The following is an 18,771-nucleotide window of genomic DNA, read 5'->3' as shown; positions in this document are numbered from 1 at the left end:
AATGCTCAATATTCAGGCACTTTGTTGTACCATGATTTGTCCACTCATATTAAACTAACCCAACTTGCTGTTTCACACTCAATGCTGTGTAGGCATCATTGGCGGTCTGACCAGTGTGATAACATCAACAGTGGAAGGGGTGAAGACTGAGGGGGGTGTCAGTGGATTTTTCTCTGGTCTGGGGAAGGGACTGGTTGGCACAGTGACAAAACCTATGGCAGGAGCCCTGGATTTTGCCTCAGAAACAGCACAAACTGTCCGAGACATGGCCAGCCTAAGCAACAGGTATTTTTTTTTTTTTTATCAACTATGTATTCAGGTTATTTTTGTCTATTATGGAAGAGGATGACAGAAATATTTAGATGGATGCCTTATCCGTGGCCTTCAGCATGGCCCTTTTCCAACTACAGGGTGCCAGAGCCTGTCCCCAAGCTGGAATAAAAAACAGCATAAAAGTTTTCAAAACAAAAAGCAGCAAATCAGTCTGGCAAGAGTGATGAACAACAAGACTTTGGAAATGATGCTGTAATGTCACATTGCAAAGCGGCTCCAGTCACTTCATTTTCAATGACTGTCTAAAATTATTCAGATGTTGTTGGAATTTATTAATATACATTTTTTTTTGTTATATCTTATAAACATTACATCACATGCAGCTTGTGACTGCATTAAAATACTTATAACTACTAACATTAGAAGTGGTAAACAAAGACCATAATGCAGCATTTTTGTAGTCATGCAGTCAGTGACAGCATTGTTCTGCTGGACATCAGTGGAGTAAATCACCATTTCAGTGGATAAGGGGTATTTGTGGTTCAATGTTTATAGCTCTTACAACTTTGCAGAGTCTTCGTGACCTCTCTGTTGATGTGCCCATAAATCCCACCTGTCTTTTGATGAGTTTAGCTTGTGGCAATCCAAGCTGTACACTAATGAACACCTGCTAATGATCCAAAGCACAGTCCAAAACTGTTCTGAAAACCTTGCCTACTGTTTTAAGAGCAGCCTTTAGGGTCTCACCTTCACTTCATCCTCTAAAGCCAGCAGCTCTACCTGAGGTTTTATGAGGGGGCCCAAAAGCTGGTTATATTACACAGGCTGTCTGGTATGTAAAGCCATTTGTTCTTCATTTGCCTATGTATATGTGCAGCGGAGAGTGTTTGTGGTTTTACTGCTCCAACTGGAGGAATGAGTTTCCGGTCCTCTCACCATTCCCCTTGAATGGAGAGAGGCTGTGTGTGTGTCTGTGTGTGTGCGGAAAAGGGACCTGCTGGTGAACTGTGCAGTGAAGAGCTGGGGGAGTTTAAGGGAGAGGCATTCGGAGCGTGCCTGCCACAGTGCGGCCAAGAGTTCAGCCAGAGTTCACACAGAAAATCTGCAGGATTCGTGGGTCTCAGCGGACAGTCTGACCCAGCTATTACATGTTCTCAATAACACATTCTCAGGTAGCACTTCTGCACCAAATCTTCACATGTGCTCTGTTTCAAGGATCAATTTCTATGCATCAACAACCGGCCATGGTGATTCCCAGTTGAGCTTTCTTCCCTTCATTTCTGAATCGTTCATGATATTTCCCACATTTTGCACGTTCTCTTGCAAACACTTGTCAGTACTGTCAAACACTTGACTGAAGTGACAATGAAGTGATGCTTGTCTATAATATGTACATACATAACTTCTAAGATTGCAAACAGGAAATAAACAAGTAAATGAGAAGCAGACTGTAGCAAGGTCAGGAATCGTGGAAGTGTCCGCACAATTCTTTCTGCTCTCCTGCCCTGCTAGTGAACTCAGCCTCCCACATCAGTTCCTCGGACCCCAGATATCCCCCCCACCCCTCGCTCACACAAACACACACACACACCATTCCCAACTGCACTATGCAATCCAGGCAGGCTTCCAGAGGCAGCTCAATTACAATTTCAAAACAAAGGCAAAGAAGTGCTGGGGGTTGGCCTGGGGCAGCAGTAGGGGCTCAGACTTTGACTGAATAAGCACCCTGTTCCCCACCTTTAGCTGTCAGTTCAGTTTGGAAAAGCATGCATTTTCTATTACCCCAAGCTTTATTAAAGAAAGTCCCTCATGTGGTTTGCCTCTTGATGTGCATTTGAATGTCACCTTTGGCAAACACATCAAGGAGAACCTTTCTGCCTTCACTAAAGTTTGGTAAACCTCAAATTCCTCCTCTGTAAAAGATGACAGTACTTGTTCTGTGGCATTTAATTGAGACAACGGAATACAACTGTGGTTTTTCTCGCTGTTGTAAAAAAGGAACATGCATTTCTGGTAATCTGACTGTACCTGCTAATTCTAACTTGTTTTGAAATCAATATACTAAATACAACTGGATTACACAGTTGACCCACAGCTGACCCAGTAAACCAAAGATAAGATCAGAAAAATAAGCAATATTAGTCAGCCAAGCCTGAAACATACCAGATGAGAAAATATGATGTCTCACCACAAGTCAAGTGTGTATATTTTAGTCAGACTTTTGCATAGTAAAACAAACACACCTCGATAATGTGATTGTAACTCTGCTTCGTACAGCACGTATACACTTTAATCTGATCCTGGACAGCCAGTGTCCTACAGACTTTAGCTCTAACCTGCCCTAACACACTTTTCTGGAATTTCTAGTAAACTTCAAGACGTTGCTTACTGTAGGATAGCTAGCCTCCAAGAGCAGGCTTTGACACCACTGCTTTAATCAGACTACAGTTGTCCTTGCCATTGTGCACTTGCTCCAATAGACAGCAGTGACATGTTATGTTTATTTCAAAAAACTCTATTGTGTTTCCTTGAGCAGACAAATGAAAACTGTTACTCAACTATGCATAAACATGCTGTAGCTTGATTACAACTGATAAACCTTCCTTTGGGGTGACAAGAGATGGTGGCCTAATTTGCCTATATCCCAGCAGGCATGCTTTTTCTGGCTAGGTCAGTGGAGAAACCAAGTTAAACACCTACATACAGCAGCCTTCCACATCACGCCCACCCTCAACCCATTTTGCTCATGATCTTTCTCGGAAAGAAGCACGAAGTAAGAGCTGTTTGTTTGCACCCATTGATGGCTGACTGGCTGGGCTCCAAGCCCTGTGCCTGACCTAGAGTTGAACCCTATTGTTCCAATCCCACAATCGGGTGAGGGGCATTGTGCTTGATCGCCTCCAGAGCGGTGGGAGCGGCTGGAGAGAGAAAGAGAAAGAGAGGTTAAGAGTCTCTGTGGGTCTGTTACAGTCCTGTCAAGTACAGGGCCAGATCTCATGACTTACGGTTATGATTATGAACCGTGGCTTGCTGTTAAAAAGAGAGCCAAGTCCATGTGGAAGTTCTGGCTTTTCTAAAGAAAAAACAACACCACATTCTCCTTAATAAGTCATAATGAAGTAACCAGTGGCTTCGGAATATTTGATTTAGTTGCAAATGCTAAAATTTGCCAGGGTGCTGCTGTTTTTCTTTGCATGACATCAGGAGAGTTTATAGCAAGTTCAATGAGTCACTTAGTTTTTGTTTTCAAAAGAGAAACTTGAGACTTGATGTGAAATGCAATAGGGTTTGCAAATGTGACCCACTTGGAGACTTTAGGTTTGTCCATCCTTGGTTATCAACTCTTCCCAGCGCCTTGCATTCTGAGTTCTTGATGAACAGAGGCAGCTGCATTCACCCAGGCTTCAGTTTAAACAGAACAGAGAAATGCAGTACACTGCCGTCTTTGTGAATCAACTGGAAACCATCAGCTCTAATCAAATGCCTGCTGGCCCAGATTCAAGCCAGATGTAGGAATTCCACTTGGCCCACCAGTGGCAGCCGAAAAGAAGAGAGGGGTTGTTTGCAGGAGAAGCAAGACCCAAGCTTTGCATTGGCACTGCAGACTGCTGGCTAGTCCCATCAGCTTTGGCCAGGGCCACCAGAACTCTGGAGCTATCATGCTCTTGACAATCGATTGAACTGCACACCTATAACCAACACAGTGTGCTTGAATGTGTAACAGAGTTGAATGACATGATATGTTGGCAGGATATCACCTTAACAGGCATAGCAGGAGTCTGAGTATGTGGGTTTCTTGGATTGTGCCACAACAGGTGTTATTTCAAGAGACTCAGTTGTGCTCTTTAACGGGAAATGGGGGGGAAAAGAGGAAAAAAGCTCCAGTATTTCCAGTAAAAAGGTGCTTCATTCCAACTTGGATTCCCTAACGTTAACCCTCTTAAGGCTGTTGGTTTTGTAAGTAATGATCCTTGTGTGTTTTGTGTCGTGTTTCAGGCTGAGCGCGCAGCGAGTAAGGAAGCCGCGCTGCTGTAAGGGCCCTCAGGGGCTGCTGCCTCGATTCTCCTCCCTACAAGCAGATGGACAAGAACAGCTCTTTCACTTAACGGACAATATCCACTCTGAATAGTGAGTATCCTGTCTGATGGTAATGCCAGGATAAGTGGTTCTGTGAAATTCTTCTGTTCCTAAATGTAGGATTTCAAACTAACTAAAAACTCAAAGCACATTTTCTAGATCTTTTGTAGTTTTAAGAATCCCAAACTTGTAGGTACATAATTTTTAATCATTGGTTGGAAGCATCAGGGCTTGTTTCTGTGTTCAAAGTGAGACAGAAAAGACATTTATCACCAAAGAGGCTAATCCATCTAGATCAGCAGACCCCCTGTTGGCCCACATGACCTCTCTCCTCAGAGGTGCCACACAGGCCATTTGTCTTCTCAGCTGCAGCCAGCACACTTTCATCCTTTTCCCTCTCACACATGGAAACCGCCTTAATATTGCCTGCTTAATTTGATGTACTAATCTTCACTTCGCTGAATGTAGTCTATGCATTAAATAGCACGCTTGACTTAATCCTTTTTCATTTACGGCAGAGTTAATCATTTTTTACAGATTTGCATTAGAATCTGAGCGAATTGGGTCTGAATTGAATCATAGTACATCTGCTTTACTATTTTATGCAATTTAAATTGAATTAACCCAGATATTGCCAGGGCATAACACCATGTCTGTTCTTTGTAATGCGATGATGTAACGGTCATTCACATGCCTGGTTTCTTCTGCAGTTTCATTGCAGTGGAGCCCATAGACACATACTGTGTGCTGATCTCGTCCAAAGTAGTATATTTCCTCAAGCCTGGAGAATTTGCGGATCGTGAAGCAATCTTTTTAGAGGTCAAGTATGATGATCTCTATCACTGTCTGGTGTCCAAGGACCATGGGAAAGTATATGTACAGCTTACTAAAAAAGCAGAAAGCACCAGCAGTGGAGTGGCCATTCCAGGTCCATCACACCAGAAACCTATGGTAAGAGACGTGTCCTTCCACATATATATAATACTTTTGAACTATTAACCTTTTCACTGGTGAGTTTAAATATTCTAACTGTCCACCCAGAGTGAGTTTTTTTTTAAGGCAACTGTTATTTTAGAACGTTTCCCCTTATGTTTCCATCGTGACGCATCATGCTTGTCACATGACACACCGCAGCCACGAAAACACTGTATGACAGATGGATCACTTTTATTTCATTTTTTGTTTATTCAAAATATTCACACACTTGCTTAACATGTCATCAACTATCTGATATTCAGATTCACAAATACATGTGAGTGTGTTGTGTCTTTTAAAAAGCATCATAAATGAGCTTGATCGTGATCTATAACGTGAGTTGGGCAGTGCCATGTTTGTTCATGCTGCAGTTCAGAGAGTCCTTTTAGTCTGATTTACAGCATGTGAAATCATTAATTTCTCCTGAAATACATCAGCAGAATACGGTTGTTAGTTCTGTTTTTGAGTCCTTAATACAGTTACGTTCACACACACAGTTCGGTTATTTACAGGCGTGCCAACTGCATTCTGTACCCGGACTCACACCCGTAAATTTTCAGGACTCACAACCGCATTCTGTACCCAGACTCACACCCGTAAATTTTCAGGACTCACAACCGCATTCTGTACCCAGACTCACACCCGTAAATTTTCAGGACTCACAACCGCATTCTGTACCCAGACTCACAGCCGTAAATTTTCAGGACTCACAACCGCATTCTCAGAACACACGTGCTGTGTGAACAGAACCGGACTGGACGACTGGAGAGAGAGACGCTCTGCCGCACAAATGCATGTCTAATGTGTTACGTGTCTTCACGTGTGTTTTCGGTAACTGACAGTGATGGAGAAATGTGTCATCTGAACATTTTAGAGCCCGTCAGTTTTGTGTTCTGTGCACGATTCAAATGATCCGCTCTCCACTTGAATTTAAAAGCTGCTGTTAATGAAGATTTGACGAAAGAACTCATGGCTCGATTGAAAAAAAAAAAAAAAAAACATTACTAAATGGTGCAATACTTATGTTTGGGCATTGAATGTCCAGCAGTGATGATATACCATTACTGTTATATAAAAATACATAATAGATGATTTTGGAGAAACAGTTGTCATCGCTTTGCTAACTCCATTCCAAATGTCATTTGTTGTTTCTCCATAGGTCCATGTGAAAAGTGAGAGCCTTGCCATGAAGATTTCACAAGAAATCAATTACGCCAAGAGCCTTTACTATGAACAGCAGCTCATGCTGCCTCCCAGTGAGCATGAGGATAGCTTATTATTAGACTCTTAACTATACTGACCTGCAGGGTAGAAGGTGTTTCTTGCTCATTTTTCAACAGCTACTTCCTTTTTTTTCTGTTTCTGTGGAGGGACAGTAATTAATCAGCAGAGTGTGATCACCCACTTTAGCCAGTGTATGGGACATGCTCACAGCATGTGGTTTGTTCAGTGATGCAAACTAGTCTAGAGGGGCTGTTGTAAGCTCCGGCAAGCACAGATTTAACTTATGCAAGTATTTTAAGTTACTTGCAAACCTTAGAAGAATAATTAATTTTGTTTTACGATTGGTAAAATAACTGGTGTTTGTCACTAGATGTCCACAGCTATTCTGACACTGTATATGTTTGTGTATAGATCCTCTATGTACATAGATAGGCACAAACCAATAGGACTATATCTGCCATGTATATATAATGTTGAAAATAAGAATATGGTATGAAATTAATCTTGGGTTGCTGTATAAAAACTGCCTTTAAAAGAAAGTTCCTTTTGCTCTGAATATGTGAGTGATTGGAGGTTGATTGAATGATTGAATTGCACTGATACAAATGTTCGAAACTTAAGCTGCTCTCACCATTCCCTGGTGAGCCAACATTAACACAAACACAGCACAGAGAATGAGTGTTGTAAATACTGTCATTGCATTTTTCACTTCTCCACATGCAGTCCACCCACAAAACATCTGTCTGATGTTTTTCTTCTCCCAGTTTCTTATTTTCTTGTCTTTTCTATATTCACCGTAAGGAAGGTAATGAAAAATATGAATGAAAAATTTGACGTTTACCCTTTTAGTTTCTAACTAAGATCTTTTACAAGTTCAATAAAATAATGGTGTTCTGTAGCACATAAATTAATGATTCTCTGCCTTGTTGTGCGTACAATCAAAATGAAGATTTGTCACATCACAGACAATAATCTACTGTACTTAATTTTTCCCTTTCTCAAACACTTATTTTTCTCACTGTTTTAAATTGAACAGTATCAAGTAATTCTTTATGTTTCACTGAATGAAGCTTTTTTATTTTAAGTTGTTACAAGTTGCTACCAAAGATCAGACACTATTAATGTTTTCTCTTTTAGAGAATTACCTTCCTCGCTTATCTTAACTGTGTACATATCACAGTCTTTCAAAAAAAAAAAAAAAAAAAGTATATTTTTAACTTATGTGACAGTGCCTCTGAAAACACTGGTCAGTATAATTTAGGATAATATGAACAGTACACCTGATGTGTTTTCTAAGTTGTCTATTATTTAAATATTAATATCAATACAACCCTAAGCTGGTTTCCTCTATAACTGCACAAATATGCAAAGAAAATATAGTGTGTATATTTAATTTGTTTTAATATGCAAATGTATAAAGCAAAATAAAAGTTATTGTTTAACACAGTATTTGTAATTATTGAATTTTTTTTCTTTTCCTGATGATTAATTTGTAATTTTTTTTTTAAAATAATAATTATTGACGGGTCATTTTATGGAAATGTCCAATTTTCTGTCCCTAGCCTTTACAGAAATATTACACTTGAAAAACACTTTAGGGTTACAAATTGTTTTATAATTTAAAATGAAACAATGTGTTATTTGAACAATTACACCTTCTTGAGCCCTTAATGTGGCAATATAATATTTGTTTTTAACCACAAAACTGCCCGTCCCCACAGCCATGTACAGAGGGAAAGTGCTTTATTTTGAGGTCAAAAACAGGTTTTTCTACCATTAAACTATCAAATATATGATGTAAATGACATAAAACAAAAAGTCAAATAAATATTATAAAATATGAAAGTAGTGGTCCCCTGGAGTTGTGTCATTGTTACCATTTAACAAAAATCATTTATTTTGAAATAAAAATCACACTGATGACATCACTCGTCCTATTTCCTGAAGCTCTATGAAGAAAGGCCCATGTTAAGTGCACTGTCTTTTTTTCAGTTATCAGAAATGTTCTTATTTAGCTCATGATTTCATATGAAGCTTTTAGTTGAAGTCACTGGTATGACCTACTTTATTGTTAGGGAATTGTAAAAAACGAGAATACAAATGCATTAAACTACTTCATTTAGAGAGTATACCATGACTGACAAAATGTGGTTTGATACCTTCCAGCAGATATTTAGTAAAATGCATTTTTCATGAAAATTGTCACTGGTGTTACCTTCCTTATGAGTAACAGCAGTGAAGATCAGCTTATGTTTATGTTCTTTTACTTACTGCTTTCACTTAATGCCAAATGTAACAATGTAGTCTCATCTAATAATTATAGTTGAAGAATAAGCATCTTTGGTCTAATGTACAGTATGTCACTGTTGAGTCATTGTGTCATTGGTGTTACCATGTTTTTTTTTAAATGTGTCACATGTGGCATGATAATTTTACATCCATTGAATTCTGCTTAGTTTAGAGATTTAAAGGATTACATCATTTCTTGTTTATATTTTTTTTTTCATTGTTATAACAAATACATGGTTGCGCAAATGAACTGTAGAATGACCCTGATATGATATATAGGCTGCCTTAAAGTTATTTTTCACATGTGCTGTGTTTCTGCTTTGTGTATCAGAAAATGACAAATTTTCCCTCATAATAATTAGGCTAAGCAGGATTATTTTATCTTACCTTCTGTGAGATTGGATGAACCTCCATGTTTGTGGGCTAAAATCATATAGTTTAACTTTTAAATTGTTTTTTTAGCATCTTTACCAATGTTTGCTAAACCCTTTTTAATTGAAGTCTCCATTGGCTAACGGTCACATGCTGTTTGACGTTATTTCCCGCTCAGTACAAATACGGCGCGAAGCCGCGTACTGGTTAGTTGACGATGTTTGTTACTGCGAGATGTAAGAAACGATCATTTGCTTATAAAGGTAAATTTTAGTTGTCAGTAAAACAGTGATTTAAATATATCAAAACGTATAAAATGAGATAAAAAACTCTGGCATTATACACAAGTTTTCTGTAACATTTAATTTTTAAAAGAGGATTCTTTTAGTTAAACGGCTGCATTTTCAAACACTTTGCCTGTGTCCTATTGTGCATACTATCCATCCTAAATTCCATTAGTACTTTTCAATACTATTTAGGGCAGTTAGGGTGGATATGCACATTGGGATGCAGGGACTGTCCACATTCTTCTTCTTGACTGACAGTGTGATGTACCTCAGGTTGACACACTCATTAGTTAAAGATGGATGTGCAGTGGCCACACAACCCTGCCCTGCTTGGATGAATAACATTGAAAAGGACAATACTATTGCTATCATTTAGCATTCATGCACCACATAGACGTAAGCGTGCTTTTGTTAATGAGATACTGTCATAAGAAACACATGGGTTCAAACAAACAAGTACAATATGTGGTAACACAGACCAGTCTGACAAAATCTGGTTCAGATATGATCTCACAAACCTGTGAAAGCTAATGGCATATGTTCAACATCCCTGAAGTTATCTGTTACAATAGAGACAAGTTACCATGTGCCCTACCAATTCTAGTAGGCCTACGTTACCCATTTCTACTTCTTTTCCACCTGTGCTGGGTCACATTAAGCAGTTCTTTTTCCTGGGCAAAGGGTTCATCACAGGGTGAGCTGTCTGTCCAACAACCTACTCAGATTTATCTACTATTTGGCTAACCTTGCTCTGAACTCACCCCCTGAGATTTGAGCTGACTTCTCCAACACACATGCACTCCATGACACAGTTTCATGTCCTGATCCCACTCTCAACAGTGTCCATCATTGCCGTTAGACATGCCAAGACTCATTCTTCAGTTTTTGTCATTTGTGTTATACAACATTTTTGGTGATTATTCCCACAGCGTACATTATTTATTTTATATAGTTTATCAGAAAGTACCTTTCCTTTCAGCCACAAAATAACAGCAGAGTGTAGAATGAAGAATGTGATGTGAACTGGTAATCACATAATTGCAATAGCTGCTTCGTGCCTGTTATATGTCAGTTTCAGTCCCCAGTGTGCTTTGATAACACTCTATTGTCTTCTAATACTGCAGCAGGGATGCACCGCATGGAAAAAATTTGAGGGAGAGACGCCGAAAGAAAAAAACATCTGCCTGTAGATTTGATTTTATGAGGTTACACAGTCTTAGATCTCGCATCCAATTTGGCAAATCGAGGCATAGGAGAAAATTGTGAACAGGCACTGCATTACCTACCCATCTGTTTGGTGCGATACAGCTGCATCGACAGCGAACATCAACCGTTCAGCTAGGTGTGAGTGACAAAGCTGAATAAAATGACAAGTTCTAGATTCATCTATTAGCCTTCCAGTGGCTGACCCCTCTCCAGTGTGCTTTCCTGTTTAGGGGAGTTAGTGTTATGACAACCCTGCCCACAATGAGCTCACGATTGGCTGGCCTGCAGCGGTGGAATGCTGACCATGAAATGCCTGTGAGTTTTGGCAGAGACAGAACAAGCACACTGCCAGGGACTGACACTTCCCTGTTTTCAAACCAACATGAACACCCACAGAATAACACTCACCATGGTTTTTTTTAAGCTCAAATACCGTTTATTTGAAGTTGACAGTAATATGAAGATAGACATGCTGGAATTACTTTAAACAAGTCCCATACGGCAAAAAAATATACATTTTTTTTCCTGGCCAAAATATATTTCCAATATATGTGGTAAACAGAACTGCTTAAATTCAAAAAAATATTTAGTTTCAACCAAAATAGATTACAAAATATACTTTGAGAAAGAAGATACACTTCCAATCTTAAATATATGTTTTGGACAGTATTACATTTGGATTGAAATATATAAAATGGCCAAAAGATAAATGAGAAAACAGCAAAAACTTATTGCAATTTAATGTTTATGTAAATATATTTTATATTAGCAACTTAAAAAAATATAAATATTTGAAAAAATATATACATTTGCCGTATGTGGTAGAAGACTTGACTTTGACTTTTGTTACAAAAATGTTCTTAAAATCAGTGAAAATCTATAAAACTCCCAAGTCACACCTTACAAGGGCAAACAGGCCCTTATGAAAACCTCAGAGCATTGTAAGAACCATTTCATTATTAAAGTGATAGTTCAACCAAAAATTAAATTTACCCCAGGTTTACTCACCCTCCAGCCTAGGTGTATATGACTTTCTTCTTTCAGACGAATACAAATGGAGTTACATTAAAAAATGTCTTGGTTTTTCCAATCTTTATAAAAATATAATTATAATGAATGTTGCTTGAGATTCTGAAGCCAAATGAAGTGCATCCAGCCATCATAGAAAGTGCTCCACACTGCTCCGGGAGGTTAATAAAGGCCTTCTGAAGCAAATCGATATGTTTGTGTAAGAAAATGTTCCATATTTAAAACTTTATAAACCATAAATTCTTACACAAACATATTGATTTGCTTCAAAAGGCCTTTATTAATCTCCCGGAGGAGTGTGGAGCACTTTTTATGATGGATGGATGCACTTTTTTGGGCTTCAAAATCTCAAGCACCATTCACTGCCATTATAAAGCTTGGAAGAATCAGGACATTTTTAAATAAAACTGTAATTGTATAAGTCATATACACCTAGGATGGCTTGAGGGTGAGTAAATCATGGGGTAATTTTCATTTTTGGGTGAACTATCCCTTTAACTGTGACAGTCTGTGCTCCTTACTATCACAATATCTAAAGAACACATTCACCTACATGCCTGTGTGCAGTCCAGTATAGGGCAACAAATCCAAATTTATCCACATAAAACTCGCAGACATAACAGTTCCTGGGAAAACAAGCCATCTTGACATGCTGTTCCCAATATCCCTTTCACAGTCTTTATTTATTTATTTATTCATTTATTTGCGTCCACAAAGCAACTGATTGGTGTTCCTGGACGTAGTGCTTGCTTTGCATTAAAAAATAGGTTTTGAGGATTTTTCACAGTCACATTGCTTCTAAGTTTAAGTCCGTCCTTTGAATGTGTTCATACAGGTGTAGCTTCCTGAAAACTTATGGATCTCTTCCAGGGCAGACTGGGGCAAAAGACTGTGAAGAAATCAAGAAGTTATGTGCAGTCAATTGAAATATGTAATATATAATGCATAGAATAATGAATAATTTTTTATGAAATAATGAATTGTGAATAAAAATATGTTATTCTGCTCTGATTCCTACAACAGTGATAATCTCACCTCTTAAGGATGACAAGAAAGTGCATTGTCCATGGCAGAACAACAAACGCAGTGTTGGTCTTTACAGCTTCTACAGTGCGTTCGGCCACCATCTCAGGATTCAGAGGAGGAAACAGCTTAGGGAACCTAAAACATGAATTCATTGAATGAGGGACCACTTTTTTGAATTTCAACTAGGTCTTAATGTTTATAAGCACCAGCAGCTCATTACCTAACTCTCATGCCCTGGAACATCTCTGTGTCAGTATGGAAGGGAAGCACCGTGGTGCAGCCCACTCCTGGACAGTCCAGCAGGCCTAGCGTCAGGCTTTCCATGAAGGCATAAGACGAGGCCTTGGACGTGCAGTAGTCGATGGCTCCAGGGATGGAGGAGAGGGAGAGAATGGAGTTAATGCACACCACGTGGCCGTTGCAGAGCTCCAGCATGCGAGGCAGAAATGCTTTCGTGGTCTGTGGGGGAGACAGACACAATTACACATTGTTCTGTTCCCTCAACCATCTTCTGGAAAATCCAACAATAACAATGAAAGCTTCAGAACTTCGGGGTCAGGAATGTGTTAATTGTCTAGTATTCTCTAGACTACCTTTGGTGAAAGTCAACAAGCATATTTGACCGGCTCAGCAGAAATATGAGCCCACAATCAGTGTTTGATCTCAAGTCAGATGATGGCTCCTCTGCAAAACTCTATGTAAAACTGGCATTCAGAAAACGCCATGTGTTTGAGATTAGAGCAACAATATATTACAGCAATACTCTGCGTGAGCTACTACTGCAGCTAAAGTCTCTGATGATCAGCTCTTATTCTCATTGACTATGAATGTGTCCTAAAAAGCATGACTGTGTGTAGCCTAGATCTTCCAAACAGTCCATTTTCTTTGAAATGTTTAACTTTAACTATTCCACCAGTTCTTTAAGTACCATTCGCTTTTGTTTGTGAATCTCTCTTGTATTTTTGTCTCTGACTCTTCTATGTGAGGAATGCGGTGTTACTTTTTCTCTCTTGGCAAAAACATGCTTAAATGATGAGGAACGCTTCCAAGAATTACAGCATGCCAAGTGACTTAACGTTAAGTAACTGAAAAATGTTCTGCAAAACACAAAGGAGTATCTAGAGTTCATGTTAGGTTCAAAGCACGGTTACTGCACTACAATAAATTGACAATCATGCGAGCAGTGAATAAGTTAAGATATTGATTAGTCTCTTACCCAGAACTGTCCAAGTGTGTTTATGTGCTGGGTTTTCAGGAGTGCGTCATCGTCACTGTCCATAAGACTTTTTCCATGGACAACAGCTGCATTATTGACAAGAATGGTGACATCCCCGACCTGTGTGAGACCACATCGCATCCATTTAGTGTAAAATTTACTGTGTGGATAAGTAAAATTTTATATTTTGGTTCCAAGGAAAAGAAAAGATACAATAGATGCTTTTATCCAACGCGACTTACAAATAGATGCCATATATATATAAATATATATATATATATATATATATATATATATAAAATACGTTTTTTATAATATAAATTATTACATTTACATTTAGTCATTTAGCAGTCAGTAAATGAATAGAGTGCAAGTCAGGGAACATTTAATTTAAAAGAAGAATAGAGTGCTAGAGTTAGAGGGCCAAATAAAGATGGAAGAGATGTGTTTTTAGCCGATTCTTGAAGATGCTTGGATTGAGTTGGGCAGGTCATTCCATCAGGAGGGAACATTTAATTTAAAAGTCTGTCAAAGTGATTTTGTGCCTTGTTTAAGAAAAAATCTTTCCCAAACTGATACCAATATTGTTTAATTTAACATGGTACCACAATAGATACCAAAGAAACTCATAAAAATAGTAAAAAAAAAAAAAAAAACTCATTTAAAGACGGCTATTGTTTAAATTAGGAAAAAATCTTTCCCAAACTGATACCAATGCAGAAAAAATATAATAAAATAATGTAAAAATAAAATGAAACAAACATTATTGTAACATTATGTAAAATAAATATAAATTATATAAATAATGCAATTATTTAATTTAGAAATCAACATGAACAAGGGTCCCACACACAAGAAAGCACTAGCCTATATTCAGAATGGGAGTCTTCAGCATTAAAATACTTGAAAATCGCTAGCCTAGACCTTAGCAGCCACAAAGAGGGTGCTAGGGAGCACCTTTCTGAAACCTAAAATGGCAAATAAGACACCTTACAGTCTTGTGGATGGATGTATCTAAGCAAAAGCCACAGGACTAGCTGTTTAAGACAGGGTCACTCTATGTTAAGTCCTTTTGGCTAAAATATCTTTTTTGATCTCTTGAGACAAGGCATGAAGGGTTTAAATATACCTTTTCCCTGAGCACTTTGGCCTGCTGGTACACTTCCTCTCTGTTGCCCACGTCGCACACAAAGTAATGGCACTCTGTTCCAGTCATGGAGATCTCCTCACATGTCTCTTTTAAACATTTCTCTGTGCGCCCCCACAAAATCACCTGAGGGAGGAAAGGCATGATTGGTGTAAAGTAAATGCAGAACATCATTTACACTTTTCAAGACAACAGAAGGTGTTTTTACATTGTAAGCAAAGGGGCAACTCTCTCCAACTCTGTGATGTATTATGCATGATTGCTACACATTGATGTATAGGTTGAGCTCTCTAAGGAGTTACTGAATGAAGTATTTCCTTATCATTGTACACAAGGTTTAGGGAGAGCCAGTGAGAGTGATAGAGGACAGGGTCAGGCTGTGTAGACCGGTTAACTCTCTGGCTATTAGATCCATCACTCAGCAAGGTCAGAGAGAGGTAATGAACACAAGGATGAGTCCATCCCCTCCCCATCCTGTCAATCTCAATCCACCTCATAAACAAACATACACACATAAAACAGTCACATGTTCTGACCTTCTGAGGAACCCTTCAGTATTCAAAGCCTCTCAAGGGAGAGCATTAGTGTGAGGGAATCTCACATAACCTGTCAAGAACATGTCCGGGTCACCCCAATTTTTATTTTATTTTTTTGCATTGTGACAGTACAAAACAAAATAAAATAAAATTTAATTTAATTTAATTTAATGCATGCCAGGAAAATGCTCCAGAATCTCTGGCAACCCTACATAGGACAACTGTAAAATAAAATAAAATAAAATAAAATAAAAAAATAAAAAAAATTTTGATTTAATTTAATTTAATTTAATTTCAAATTAAATGTAATGCTTGCCAGGAAAATGCTCCAGCATCTCTGGTAACCTTACATAGGACAACTGGAAAATAAAATAAAATAAAATAAAACTATCCATCCAGGGTGTTTCCTTGCCTATGGTTTGAGATTTTGGAGAGGCTCCATTATCCCCACAACCCTACGTAGGACAATATATAGTAACATTGTGATAAAAAAAAGAAAAAAATAGTAATAGTACTAAAATTGGCTTAATTTTCTTTAATTAAAATATAATTTTGAGTTGGACAGAGTGAAATAGGGCAAGCAAGCAAACAGATGTGCTTTCTCATGTGACATACTGCCTGACTCATGTCCCACCTAATGTCACAAACAGCACATGGTGAGTGTCCCATTATCAGTAAAAGTTCATGCAACAGAGCCACCGGGAGACATGGGCAGGGGCAGCCTAACGCCCCCTCATTAGTGCTGGCCCAGAGGGGTCAGGCATGGGCCAAAGCCCAGCTGGGAGTATGTGAGTGCCAGCCTCTATTCACCTTTACCTTCCCACCTTTATACCTCATCCTTCATCGTTTACATAAACTTTGTAGAACTTCATAATTATAAATGTATATTTGAGAATATTTTAATGCTGTTCAGGGTTTCTAAACTCACAGACTAATGCAGTAGATTATAAGGAAAAGATGTGAAAGTTTTTTTTATCCTATTTCAATCCTCTCTTAGGGAAATAAAACACATATTTGATCAATATTTAATTGAGGAGGCCTAACTTGTGTCTGCTCGACTTGACTTTCATACACAGCTTCAGCTCCGTTGGCTTTCCGTTTGATTCTGTTCCTCTGGGATTCAGCTGTAAGCAGCCCACACAATAACACAAATGACATCACCAGCCCTGCTCTGCAAATCTGGCTGACCTGCCAATGAACTTGGTTGTGGTAACCAATCTGCAAGGTGCTTCTCTGCCTACTACACCCCCTTGCAATTGATCCATTCACTCACCTACACATGTTGGGTGCACATTCACACACACGAATGCAGGACGTACACTTTCACTCCCTCACACCCACAGTATCATTAATGTATACCTGACACTTAATGCTTGTGCTTTTACTGGTGTTACTCTATTCTTGGGAAGAGCGATATAGTAAGTATAAATCAGTTTTATATTCATTAACAATAAGCATAATAAACAAGATGATTTAGTGACAGTTCATCATGTATGACTGGGGAGCTTGAACTTCTCTGGAAGGTTGAAGAGTCACACATGATTTGAGTTCAACAAAACAGCCGTGCCTGTCAGCAGCCCATTGTTGGGCAATTGTAAAGACATAAAGGCTTAGGAAACACCTGTGTTTGTGTGCAGGAGGAATATGAAACAGAACTCAGGGCTTCAGATGAGGGCAGCAACAGGTCACTACCTTCTGTTGACTGCGCTGACTGGAAAACCATACTGTGCCCCATCAGGACAGACTCAGACATTTCAAAGTGTATTTACATAACCCAAAAAGGTGTGTTTACTGCAATGTGAATAAATCAGATAAACACAACCCTTACTGGTTTTGTTTGGTTGTCAGTAATGCTGAAATAATAAACAAGTCGATCAATTATGTAACAGAAAAATGTCCTACTCACATTTGGAAGTTTCTAGATACATAGATCTGAGCTGACTCCTTTTCTATGTCTCTTTCTTACTTTGAAACACAGGCCCTGTGTCTGAGTATTGTAGGAGTGCTGCGAATTTTTATAACTTAATCCATGTCAGCAAGTGAGCAATTTTGAAAGTGATATTAGAAACAGGGCGTATTTTTACCTGTCGCCAAATACCTGCAGACGCTAACGAACAGAGCGGCGTTCGCCAGATGAGGTAACCATAACAACGGTACGCCGCTTGCGCGCTCTCCGTTACGGCGGGGTTACGTCGATAAATAGTCTTGTTATGTTTCATTTTATTATATGTCTATGCAAATATATCACAGAACTTTAAATTACCCTAATATTGGGAACTCTAAATTAAAAATCACAATACATCAACACAAACACCAATTTGTGTTGCGCGAGACTAACCTCAGATTGGGAACTTTAAGTTACATTTCACAATACATTAGCCTACATACTAATACTAATATATTTATTTTTTTAAAAGACTTTTAAAACTTCTTTAAAAAGCTCAAATTTATTTTCTATATGCGGTCCTTGATCAAGACTGAAATGGAAAGCACTCTTTTTTATTATTATTACAAAGAGCATGTGAATAGATAACCGTAATGAATTGCGTTTCACCGAATAAAAACGCTAACGCAGCCCTACCTTTCTTGCTCCTTGTTTGGCAAACTCTTTAGCCAGGTGACGGCCGATTCCTCTTCCACCTCCAGTGATGAGGACCACATCAGTGCCCAGATCTCTGCGCTTCTGGCGCGTAAAGAAGCGCACGATCGCCCTCAATAAGCAAAAGAAGATCTGGAGAGGAAAAAGCAACGCGCATCCCAGCACCTTCATCTCCATCATGACTTTCAGACAGTCCGATCTTTCTATCGAGTTTGCGGAATAAAACAAGCTCGCAAGAAGCGAACGTGCTTGTCACTTGTCAGCTGTCAAAAGGCACGCTGGAGTTCTCTGAGTAACTGGAAACGCGTCCAGCTCTCCTGGTCTGTAAGAAGAAAGTCCCTTAAAGTGCGAGCAGGTCATCAGCTTGCCAAATGTCTTGCCTACCTAGGAATGAAGAACTGTCACACGTGAGACTGACTCTCTCTCTCTCTCTTTCTCATAACGCGCATCGCGCCTGGAGAACGGTATAATATCAGCCAGTCTCCGTGCGCTTTATCTCAAGAGGCGGGACGGAA

General features: G+C 38.9%; 2 protein-coding genes across 5 annotated transcripts in view; one reads left to right on the top strand and one right to left on the bottom strand.

Annotated features, from left to right (window-relative positions):
* LOC109055083 (vacuolar protein sorting-associated protein 13D-like) overlaps window positions 1-7,996 on the top strand; it is a 43,085-nt gene extending 35,089 nt beyond the window's left edge. For 2 of the 3 annotated variants that reach the window (XM_042750897.1, XM_042750896.1), the window contains 4 exons: window positions 93-285; window positions 4,270-4,401; window positions 5,061-5,301; window positions 6,485-7,996. In XM_042750897.1, coding sequence (XP_042606831.1) covers window positions 93-285; window positions 4,270-4,401; window positions 5,061-5,301; window positions 6,485-6,616 — 698 coding nt within the window. In that variant the 3' untranslated portion in view covers window positions 6,617-7,996. Of the gene's footprint in view, window positions 1-92; window positions 286-4,269; window positions 4,402-5,060; window positions 5,302-6,484 lie in introns of those variants that run through there. The other variant, XM_042750898.1, reaches the window with a different exon arrangement.
* A 3,120-nt stretch (window positions 7,997-11,116) lies between these two features.
* On the bottom strand, window positions 11,117-18,737 carry LOC109055081 (short-chain dehydrogenase/reductase 3). 2 transcript variants are annotated; one of them, XM_042750697.1, is made up of 6 exons: window positions 18,239-18,737; window positions 15,104-15,247; window positions 13,975-14,094; window positions 12,979-13,217; window positions 12,768-12,893; window positions 11,117-12,621 (listed from the first exon to the last, which is right to left on the bottom strand). In XM_042750697.1, the coding sequence occupies exons 1-6, from the start codon at window positions 18,434-18,436 to the stop codon at window positions 12,537-12,539; spliced, it is 912 nt and encodes a 303-aa protein (XP_042606631.1). In that variant the 5' UTR covers window positions 18,437-18,737; the 3' UTR covers window positions 11,117-12,536. The 2 variants fall into 2 exon arrangements, with proteins under 2 accessions (XP_042606631.1, XP_018927859.1); XM_019072314.2 differs by lacking the exon at window positions 18,239-18,737 and adding an exon at window positions 17,564-17,820.
* Between the last annotated feature and the right edge of the window lie 34 nt (window positions 18,738-18,771).

The sequence above is a fragment of the Cyprinus carpio genome, chromosome B23 (assembly GCF_018340385.1).
Source record: "Cyprinus carpio isolate SPL01 chromosome B23, ASM1834038v1, whole genome shotgun sequence".
In the NCBI taxonomy this organism is placed as follows: domain Eukaryota; kingdom Metazoa; phylum Chordata; class Actinopteri; order Cypriniformes; family Cyprinidae; genus Cyprinus; species Cyprinus carpio.
This window is presented reverse-complemented; position numbering and strand designations above follow the sequence as displayed.

Coding starts and splice junctions, on each gene's coding strand:
- LOC109055081 (XM_042750697.1), bottom strand. CDS start 18,436: ATGATGGAGATGAAGGTGCTGGGATGCGCGTTGCTTTTTCCTCTCCAG. Junction 15,248..18,238: donor CCAAACAAGGAGCAAGAAAG/GTAGGGCTGCGT, acceptor TTCCTCCCTCAG/GTGATTTTGTGGGGGCGCAC. Junction 12,894..12,978: donor TTCCAGGGCATGAGAGTTAG/GTAATGAGCTGC, acceptor TTCATGTTTTAG/GTTCCCTAAGCTGTTTCCTC.